Source organism: Loa loa (assembly GCF_000183805.2).
Source record: "Loa loa unplaced genomic scaffold supercont3.271, whole genome shotgun sequence".
Lineage (NCBI taxonomy): Eukaryota > Metazoa > Nematoda > Chromadorea > Rhabditida > Onchocercidae > Loa > Loa loa.
The window spans coordinates 34,299-46,135 of NW_018108451.1; the positions used below are offsets into that span (position 1 = coordinate 34,299).

Here is an 11,837-nt window from a genome sequence, read left to right on the forward strand (position 1 = left end):
ATAATAATAATAATAATGATACTAATAATGATAATAATAATAATAATGATAATAATAATAATAATAAAATAATGATAATAATAACAATAATAACAGTAATAATAATAATAATAATAAATAATAATAAATAATAAATAAACGGTAGTCGCTTCCAGAGAAAAGTTCGAGAAAAATTGTTATTATTAATGGCAAGGTTGAAGTTGGCGATAAAGATTAATGAATGCTAGGAAATGTTTCCACTTTGTGTGTGTCTGGTTGTGCATGTTGTTGAAGTGGTCTCCAGTTGGGCCCTTAACTTGGCCCATCATCTTTTGTGAGACAATTCATCCATTCAAAAGGAACTGATTCCCTCAAGCCTCATTAAGCACGTAAGTACACCACTGTATTTCATCGTTTCACTTGATTAATGACTGTCTTTTAATTTTATGATGTTATTCAAATTATAACTGCGAAAAATTTTATCAAAGATGTCAACATCAACTAGTTACAGTAACGTACATTTAACACTGTCCCTAATAGCTTTTATTTTTGTCATTCTGTCATTGTCACCTATCATTAACCTCATTTGTGAGTTAATTAAAACTCATATATATTCGACGTGCCAGCTTTAATGATTTTAATATGGATATTCTGAACATTTTGTGAAATGTAGGATTTAAAAAAATTCCAAACAATATTCACCTTGATCCAAAAATTAGATTTCAAGAAAGCGAGGCTTCAAAAATAATAAATTTGATCAATTACAAGCGTAAGTTTAGAAAAAATAATCATTTTTTAAGGTTCGAAGAAAGAAAATGTGAAGAAGTCCTCAATAAATTTAAATGGTCAAATGAATAAAATTGTCGGTGTCAGGTTTTATGCTAGAAGCAGAATTTTTCTTGTATAAATGCTCTCAGTGATCTGTTTCAGTACAACAGGAAAACATGACCAATATTATTTTCAAAACGATTCCAGAGACTATGAAATAAATATTTCATCATCTCTTTCGACGTTAGCTTAGAAACAAAATCGAATTTGATTTTAATATTCTTTCCAGAAGTTCAGAATTTCAAAAACACTGAATTGTTGAAACCAAAAAGAAAACAATAATGAGCGTAAAGGGTATAATCACAGAGTTATGCAAATTTTTAAGCAATGCTATAAAATCCCACCGAATCGCTGTTTACACTAAAGTTGATACAACAACTTTTCTTTTCTCGTCATTGTTCTTGTTACAAAGTAGTGCGGCCCTGTTGGCAGATTCAGAAATGAATAAGTTTATACCATTCCCTTCCCTTACTCCATCTCTTTAAAACTTTTAATCGAATAAATCACTGAGGGTCATCTCATTTAAGGTGTCTTCATTTGTAATCCTCTCATGCTGACATAGTGATGCAACAGATTAAAAAATTTGTGGGGTCTAAGGTTAACTGCTTCGCTTAAGCAGACAAAATATGAAAAATGAGAGATTGACAGAAGCTTTCGTTAAATAATCAAACTAGCTAGAAAGTTACGATAATGTGGGATTGTCTAAATCACAGGCGAATAATTGATTGAGCCTAAAGTGGTTTTTCAACAAATCGTACCATTTTTCCTTAATGCTAATTATAAAAAAGTCAATTTATGAAGTAAACTTCAGTTCTTTTTTTTATATCCTACATATAAATTACGTATAAATACCTAAGCTTATCATGAATTCTTCAAATTTTGCTCTTAATATTGCAAATGATGGCAAATCTAGGAGGAGGATGATGATCTTCACTATTAGAGGAAGCCAATAATTACTTAAATTAGTTGCCAGTACTTTAGCAAGTATACTAAACTATCAAATACTAAATTGTTGATATCAATCACTTTGAACAAAAGTTCGTATAAATTTAAACGCAAGTTGAATCAACAGCTTTGGAAACAGGACAGAAAGTATCTATCAACAATCACTAACTTGTGTTTCAATCTGTGTATTTTGATTAAAAACAGCCATATTTTGACTAGTTATACCGAATATAACGTGTATTTAAAAATTGTTTGGAGTCATGAGTTATATTAATTCGTTTTAGATTTAATGTTGTATTCCTAATTTACTTGAAGATATTAGAACGAGTGAAATTGGAGCCAACAGCTTTGCATTAGTATATTAGTTAGAATGGAGCACATGGCTCTCCATCTTTTCATATAATCAATTCTGTATACAGCAAATGAATTTGATAGTTTCTAAAACCTGAATGTCCTAATTATGGAAAACGATGATTTGAACAATCTTAATTGCAGGGCCATTAATTTGGCTCATTGTGCAAGCAACAACGCCTATAACAATTATTACCACAGCACTTGGTTACTTTGATTTCAGGTATTTTGATTCTGTTTAAGTTCATTTTAAGATTGAAAAATGAGTTCATCCCCTTAACTTCTTGGTTAACGATTGAAATTCTTGATTATCTGGCATGAAAGCCATGGATTTGAGAACTTAAAGAAAAAGTGGCGTGAACTGAGCAAAAAATCTATTATATTACCATAATTTGATTCGGTATTATACATTTTCAGATCGTTTAAAATTTTATGTGCTGAATGTTTTCAGTTCATCTGGTAAGTACTGCTACAGTTGTATGTCAGAAGCATTCCAAAAGCACTGGTCATTTCTTAGCCAGGTAATTTTGCCTTTTTTTTCGAAATTTCATTGTTTTCCTTCCTTCTTCTGAGGAAAATTAATCAATTTTGAACTTAAAAAATTACATTTTTTAATAATTTATCTTCAAGTTTTGATTAATATTATTATTGCATACAGTCATTCAGCTTTGTTCAATTTTGCTCTAACTTTCATTTTTCTTAAGTCTTTCTTCGATATAAAAGGATTTATTGGTATCAATACAGCAAATATTTGCGTATATATATATATATATGTGTATGCGTGCGTGTGTGTATATGTGTGTGCATGTGTGTATGCGTGTTTGTGTGTACAATATTGCAACTTCCAATCCCAAATTGTATCATTGATAACACTATCAAGTAGTTCGGCTATGGCTATGCATTTTCGAATTTTGATGCAATTTAAACAGAGCTATTTGATATCATAAACTTTCAATGGGGCAGTTTCTAGAGAATTTTTGAAATGATTTAAATTAAAGTGAGAGTTTAAATCTGAAAACGGTGTCACTAACAATTTATAGCTGTCTTCTTATAAATTAAAAAAGGGCGTTGATTTCCCACATCTTTGATTTTGCGCGCCTTTCATTTCATTTTCATAACTTGTAAAACGGATTTTGCATGAATTCGACAAGCCATAACGTTGCAATGAAGTGATCGTGTTAGGATGAGGCGAACTGTGTGTGAATTGATTCAATGTTAGGAATAAAAAAAAATCTTCGAAACGTTCTACATTGAGTAACAATTGATATTTAAAAATAAAACTTTATTTTTTGAATGGGGAAAATTGAGTACAGGAGGGGTTGAACTTGAAATGCCGTTTGTTATGTATTCACAGGGATGAAAAGAAATATTAGGGATGATTTAATATTGAATGATATCGTTGGTCAGATTCGTTTTTCCTGCCAAAGGAGCTTTCAGTGGACAAAGGAAGGGGCATATGTATTTTGGTCAATTCATAAAATGAGCAAATGTGGACCTGGAAAGAAGAAGAAGAGGATAGAGGGATCTGGTTTGCAGGACTGAGCAGTGAGACTTTTGGCCAACTATCAAAATATACAGCGTTGGGTTTTGAGCACTAGGACCCTAAATCAATTTAAGTCCAATACTAACGCTGCTAAATCCCATTGTCCCATCCTGTTCATATAAAAATCGCTGCTAAGTATGCCTAAATTCCAAAAAATTCAGAGAATTGTTGATTTAGAAAAACTCGATTTTCGTTTCCTTTTTCTTTTACTTGGCAAAAAAGACTATGACTTGCGGTAAAAGAAATTTTTATCGTAACAATGGATGGGAGAAAAAAAACTGTACCAAATGGACACCATGTCTGGATGAGAGATGAAGAAAACTACCTGGCTTGCAAGCAATTTAATGAAGTTTTTTTTGCAGTTGTTTAGAAATTTTAAAAATGTGCATATTTCTGATTAGAATCAGCAGAAGTTCCTTCTTCAAAAGTATTGAGTTTAAGTGCAAATTTATCAGAAAAAGCTGGAAAGAAATGGCAAGAAGCTGCAACTAAATGATGAATGTGATTTAAAGAGAGAAGTGTTCTGGAAAATGTCTAACTGCCTTATGAAATTTGTTTAAAATTTAGCACAATTTTATCCATTGATGATATTAAGCAGATTTACACGGAGAAACATACACTTATAATAACGATAATACAGGTCAAGTTAGCAATTACATAATATTTTTTATCGTTACATGTTCTTGTATTTGCTTACAATATTTACAATATTTGCTTACACTCAAACATATATAAATGTTTCTGAATTTTCTTCTTTTATCTTGTTTATATCCATATTATCATATTATTTATACCGCCTACATGAAAGTCGCTTCATCATTGCCATTATTATCACACTTCTAGTACTTTAATCGCAATCATTATACTACTCTTCAAACCATTTTGGCCATTCTTAATTTGACTTTAATTAGTTTCACTTTTGTTAACTCGTTTAACTGTCTTACTCACCTCCGTTGGTATCAGAAAAAAAGCAAGCAATGAACGTAGTACGTATCAAATGCACAGAATATATCTCTTCTATTATAGTTGACATTGCTAACAGTGATCAAATTTGTCATTGTAATTAAGATCGTCTGCAACATTAAGATTGTCATTGTAATTAAGATCTTAACAATACATCACCAATCACTTACGTGATACATCATATATCTCTTGTCGTAAATCCATTTATCCATCCATCTCTATTTGCATCATTTGGCTCATCGGGAAATAGCTATCATAATAACTGGCCATTCCAGCTGTGCACTCCTGAAAAAAAAATTATATCAAAGCTAAAATGAATACTTTCCATAATCATTTCCCTATCTTCTTTTCACTTTTATCGCAGAAAGCAAGATAATTTCCGTGAGCAGATGACTGAAAAATGTCTATTATTTTAAAGTATCGTTGAATTTCTTAAAGTTTTACACAAAATGGAGCAAATGGATAAAAGTAGAGTTAGAAAAAAGAACTTGAAAAACAATATCGCTTTACGATGAATGGGAAAATTTCCAGAAGTGTGCATAAGCTGTAAAGAACACTTCCGGTAATGCTACGGAGTTCCGACCTCTTATTGATTTCAGAATATAAGACGACGAATGAATAAGGAGAGACGAGAAAAGAGTAATCACCGTATCAGTTTTTATAATTTTATACCAAAGGTCATGAATTCTCAACCATAGCTAGAGTAATAGCAGGCTGAAAAGAGAGAATGCTGGAAATTCAAAATGAATTTCAGGGGAATAAGGATGTGAAATTGTTGTTCTTCTTCTTGAATTGATCACTGTTCATTGAAGTATTTCCAAAAAATTCTTAAGAAAGACCATAACAAGAAGAAGATAGCGAAGATTTTAAACTTCTAGGGCTCGCATTCAAAGCTTGTCTCCACCTTCAGTTCAATTATAGATATAAAGTAATTAAGCTTCTGCTATTCTGTGTAATGCATGTAAATATAAGCATCCCCTTTCGAAATAATTCATTGTTTTGAGTTTATCATAAGATTTCCACTCATTTCCCTTTTCTGGATGACTGAGGCAACAATGATTATCAACAAAAGCTTTAGTTGGCCAAATTATTCCTTACGTTGTCTGGTTGACCAAATATTATGTACAAAGTTGAAAGCTACTATCATTATTAGTCACATCAGTAATTGTCGATTGATTGACCGGCAGATACCTTGAATGACTTGGATTTCATGTATTTGAAATTTTTATGCTACAGTTATTTTCAAAGTTCTAAATGGGAGCGAAAAATTAACGATATTTTGAAAACATATCACTTCAAATTGCAAAATGACACTATTGTTACTCAAAGATTTATGAAATGACACCTTTTCCTTGGTTGCAAGATATAGTTAGTATTACTAACTTTTATTACACCGAATCTGTCAATATATAAAATATCAATTTGTTGCTTTTTGGACCATTTCAAATCTCACAAAAATTTAATTAACCTTATAAAAATTAACATTTTGATCACTCTGCACGGCAAGGGTAGAGTTATGTAAAACCAATTAAAATTAACCATTTAATTGTCGCAATATCAAAATTTCCCAAAAAATTCCCAAGATTTCTAAGATGTTATTGCATGTAGAGACGGAATTAATTACAATTGTGCTTGAACAGTTTCTGCAGACCGAACAAATATCACCATACGCTAGTAGCATTAAAAATCAGATGATTTTAATCATTAACTGTATTGAAAAGACACTACTGCAACTGAAATTAAATTAGAAAAACTTTAATACTTTGAATGATATAGTATGGGGCAAAAAAAAAAAATTCTTTTTGTGAAGATGTAGTAAATTTAATGAATCTTAATATTAAGATTTACTTCATGCCGATGAATTTTACCGATTATTGTTACGATATGCCACCCAAAGTACATATAGGCGTCACAACATGCAGTCATTCTTTATGTGTTACCGTTATTGAACCCCGTATTTTAGCAGGTTTGATTTTTATTTATCCTTAAATTTTGAAACATTCATTTAAAACTCATCTAAAAAGAGTACGGTATCAGTAGTAGCCGTATCCTGTCATAAAATGCTTGAAAATTTTCAGGACATCACATTGGAAACAATGTTATTCGTGGATGTTTTTCTTCTGTGTTTAAATATGGTCTCACACCATCCACTGATGGCTTTTCTGCTTCAGGTAATTTTTTGTTTGTTTATGTAAGTTGAATCTTTCTCCGACACTCAATCAAATCATGGGAATAAGATATGTTTAATTAATTTTTTTTAGAAGTAAGCCGTCTATTCACACAAAAGAGTTTTATGGTTCTAATTTTAATTTTTGAAATTAAGCTATGGCAGATCAATAATGATGCTTGCTTAGAATATTCAAAATCTCAATTTTAAGGAAATCTCGATTATGTTACTTGTCACTTGCATCGTAAAGTGTTTCCAGTTCATTTTATTTATTTTGAGTTGATGTAAGATACTTTTTAAAGAAAAAGATCCTGCTTATAGTCAAGAAAATCCTATCCTTTTATCTAGAATGAATTCATTTTTGATGAGGAAAAATTCGCAACATTACCTTGCAAACAAAGTAAACCGATGCATCTTATTAAATCTAGAATGGAAGAAGAGTTTTTGTTTTATTCCGTTTTTTTGATTGCTGCAGATACCTCGTGCAGTAGGATGCCTGCGTATAAACTATTGCCGCCACATTTAGCAAGGCGCGCTTCGAATCGTACCGTTGAATTATGTTGGTGTTTTGGACAGTTGTGCAACGACTATCCATCAGCTGAGTCTGCTGGATTTACTGCAGCGTATTCATCGTTATCTTTGTCCATTTTTGTCTTAACATTTGTAACACAGATTTTTTATGGGAAATTGTTGATATGACAAATCTTTTTACTGGCAGTGGTGGATGAGGAAATCTATAGGTTTTACAATTCAAATGATAGATCTTTGTTTCAAAAAATTGAAGTGAATGTGAATTTTTGAAATGAAGTGAATTTTGATCTTTCATCATCACTTTACACATATCTTTAAAGAAACCGAAAACCGATATTATTCGGGTACTGTTTCATGTTCATTCCTCCTGTACCTTACTTCCATTATTACACGAATAATGTCCGAATCAGGAATTAAGCGCCGTTTTCCTGCTTTGCGTTCAACTTCTATTCCTTGATTAAAGATTAATTTGAAATCCTTTGGGTCTGGGATCATTGACTAAAAACAAATAAGCTCATCGAATATCTTGAGCACAGTGTTGCTGGTTTATATTTAGGATATGTAAAATCGATATATATCTTTTACTGTTTTTCTCTTCATGGATTTCAATTTAAAAAGAGAAATTTCAAAGCATTCATAGTTAAAATCAGTACTATTATCTGTGTTTGTTCTACAAAAGATGTAATGGCTTCTGGCTATTATATTAAATGAAGGTCTGCGGTTTTTGCATTACGTTCTCTAGACAACATTATGAATTTGAGTAATTTACTCTCGGCAAGCATATGTGAGAGTGAGATTGCTTCTATGTAAACCGAAGGTATGCTAATTAATATTTAACCGATTTAGTATCAGCAGGGATATACGAAGGTTTAAAGAGTGATTTAATCAAAAACGATTCCAAAAAAAAGTGCTTGGGAGTAGAAGCTGCTATGCATAGGAGAAAATTCTTATTGTGCTTGAAGGTCGCAGCTTAAATATTTCCTACCAGGCTCGTCCATTAAAAATCTGAAGAAAACACCCATACATATCAGTTGTTCAATAAATGATAACAAAAATTTGGCGGAATTATTTGAACTGTTAAAGTAAAGCACAGAACGCAAGATACAATAACGATAATAACAAAATGGGAATAAAATATTGGTTACAAAGTTTAATCAAAATCTATAAAGATAAGTTCATTTAAATTTCGAATTTCATTCTACTTAGGAACGATAATGGAACTAATGATAAATTTTCCCATTCTGTAGAACAATTTTGATTTCCTTTCGGTCTGGGTACGAGAATGTTAATCGATACTGTTTTATCCTTGATAAATCCATTCTCTATAAGACAACAAATTTATAGTCAATTGATGACTATGGCCAGAAAAAATTTGTTTTTAAGTGGTTGGATAGATGGAAAAATGAAGAAGGAAAGGACGTATAACTTGGAATTAGTTTCTCGTTAAGTCGCGAATATGAATTGGCCACAAATTAAGCAAAGATTTGCAAAGGAAACTCAAAAAGTTCTGGTTAAATAAGAATCAAAAAAAACCTAACTTGGCTTCCAAATGTTAAATTACTTTTTACTTCAAGTTCATAATTATTTTATTTAGATTTAATCAAGTTAAAAGAACAGTCTGTGAGCTTCAACAATATTTTAGTGCAAAAATGTTGGCGATATGTATTTTCATGATGACAACCATCCAAGAAATCACGGAAGTATAGGAAAACAAAAATAAAAAAAGTGGAAATTAAAGAAATAATGTCGGTGGAAAAATAGGGGATATTTTCCGGTACACTGAAGGAGAATACCTCAGAATTGGTTGGAAATGAATTTTGGTTTTAAACTGGAACCATTTTATTTTCAGACCATAATTGAATTTCCCTTCTTTATTTGTTTTAGTAGAACAACGCTTGTAAACTGATTACATCCCAATCCTGATGTAGGTGAACACTAGGTCGATCATTAAGGAGAACGTTAAGCCTATCATGCTAAAACAGTTTTGAAATTTATATCGGCTTCTCCATAATTTTATTTTGTGATTACTGAAAAGAGCAAAAAGATTACACAAATATAGTGGACGCCACAAAAGTACGAGGATTGGAAAGTCGCTGTAAGATCAGAAGTTTGATGTAAAATGGGAAATGGAGTTATCTTAATTCATTTCTGTCGGTTCAGAAGTCAATCGCCTGCTTATTTTTAAATTTTTACAAGTAGTCTGATGTGAAGAAAATCATTCTTTATCAGATAATGTCAACATTTTCCATTGATTTACAATCAGAATTAATAAAAATCGGAATAGGACTTTGTCCTTTCCATAAAAAAATTAATAATAAAATTAGTAATATTTCAAACAAGAAAATCCAGAAACTATGAAATTCTTCATTTTATCAAACCATTTATTAGTCTATGCAGCTCGAACTATCTGATGACAAATGCCAAAATTATAACAAGATCGATCTATACGTTAAGCAGATAATGAATATCAACAATTTTTTTTTTCGTCAATGTTTCTTATTATCTTTCTTTCTGGTTATGCACATTTAATTCATTTTTTCTGTTTAGTTAGAAAATCATTTAAATTTCAATTTTATGTAAACCAAAATGTGCAATCCAAAATACAGTGAATGAGACTAGCAATATGTTTAATATTTATAATATTTTCACGATTATCAATGTTGAGGACAAAATAATCATCATTTATATTATTTATCTAAATAAGAATCATTATCTTTGTTAGAGTAATGACCATCATTATCATTATCTTTAGCACAGTATTGGCAATGCATTGCATTTAAAGAAAAATGGAGTAAATGAACAACGTGCATTAATGGCAAGCAATCAAATCAGAAGATAGACAGTTTCAAGAGAAATAGAAGTTAATTAACCAAAGGAACTGTAGAAGTCCAAAATAACTTTGTCAAAAATCCATCAGTTGTGAGCTTATATTTTTGCATGAATTTAACATGTGCTTACATATCTTTGAGAATCGGAATTCTATTTTATTCAGGATGAAGTTATGATGAACTGTTGAACAATATAGAAAAGCGATATCATATTTCAAGAAAGCGAAGAAAACATTACTTATTGTAAAATCGCGAAGTATAACTTTTTTTGCAAACCACTAGTATTGAGAATTTTTAGCAGGCGGTAAGTATAAAATAATTCAAAATGCAATAAAATGAGCTAATTATAAAATGCATATTTCACTTTATAACTGTTCAATTTTACTATATTTACATATTATTAACTTTACTGTCGAATAAATGGTACGAAATCGAAATGAAATATGGGACGCTCACATATTTTCAATGTTTATATTTCATTATTCCATTATTTGAGTCACTTCAAAAAGATTTTGAGGAATGGGTTAGACTGGAGAAATTTAAAAAATGGAAAACCTGATTTCTTCTACTAATTTGAAGTTTATAGTTTAGCTGCAACGATGAGAGGGAAAGAAGCGGAAAGAGGAGGGCTCGTTTGTAAGCAAAATCATCAATAATATTATCGCAAAAAAATAAATCAATTAGATTGTCTGAAATATTCCACCATAACTGCAATTTTTCGGTTGAGAGAAAATGAAATTTCTGTTCCGGAATTTTTTCAATAAATAAAATAAATTATTTGACGATGGAAGATCATTCAACAAATGCTATGAGACATGACATTAAAAACTGATCTTTTGTAAGGAATCTTAGAAGCTTAGTGTTCTTTAGTTTTTATACTTCTCTACCAATGGTACCATTCTGTTTTGTTCGCGATCAATATTGTCGATGAGAAAAGAACTTGTTTTTCATACTGCATTGCAAAATACGTAGCTTACTTTTGTCATAACTGATACCAATCGCAATTTTGAAGTTCTCAGCAATTCCTCTTCAAATTCATAAATTCATTTTGTCAACAAATGAACAAAGGAAATAAAACAAACCTTCTGTTTTTGATAATGTCAATCAGAAAATCCTCAAATTGTCATTCAATAATCAGTTTGAATATGAGAAAGTTTGAAAGTGATAATGGGTAATCAAGACTATTTGTGATTCACATGCTGCATTTTTTTCACATCCAGCGGGACGGTTTTCCCAATTGCTATATGGATCGAAAACGTGTTGTAGATCGAGATGTCAATATGGCTTACAATAAGAGGAAGATTCTTCGAATCATTCCACTAGCAACAGTTTTTTTTTAGCTATTAATAAATGAAGGTATGTTTCATTGATCTTATTTTCAAACTAGCAGCGTTCATTTTATCATTTCAGCATTGTACTGAAAATCACAGCAAAATTAAACTTGACATGGCTTGTTATTGGTCACAAAAATTTGCGCAGCTATGACGAAGTATAAATATGTATTATTTACGTAGACATAAATACACATTGTGTACGTGTTCATACATTACGAATACCTCCAAAATGTTTTCTTTTCACGACTACCGCTATTCCCAGGTTTCTAGCAAATCTTCCGGTATATAAAAAAAACTAACGGTTTGTAAAATGAAAAAGATTTTACTATATATATATATATATATATATATATATATATATAATAATA

At 30.7% G+C, this 11,837-nt stretch overlaps 1 protein-coding gene across 1 annotated transcript; it reads left to right on the plus strand.

Annotated features, from left to right (window-relative positions):
* Positions 1 to 6,493: 6,493 nt before the first annotated feature.
* Positions 6,494 to 7,475, plus strand: LOAG_08760 (hypothetical protein; the record flags this gene model as incomplete). Its single annotated transcript, XM_003144291.1, has 3 exons — positions 6,494 to 6,575; positions 6,688 to 6,780; positions 7,252 to 7,475. The coding sequence occupies 3 exons, from the start codon at positions 6,494 to 6,496 to the stop codon at positions 7,473 to 7,475; spliced, it is 399 nt and encodes a 132-aa protein (XP_003144339.1).
* Between the last annotated feature and the right edge of the window lie 4,362 nt (positions 7,476 to 11,837).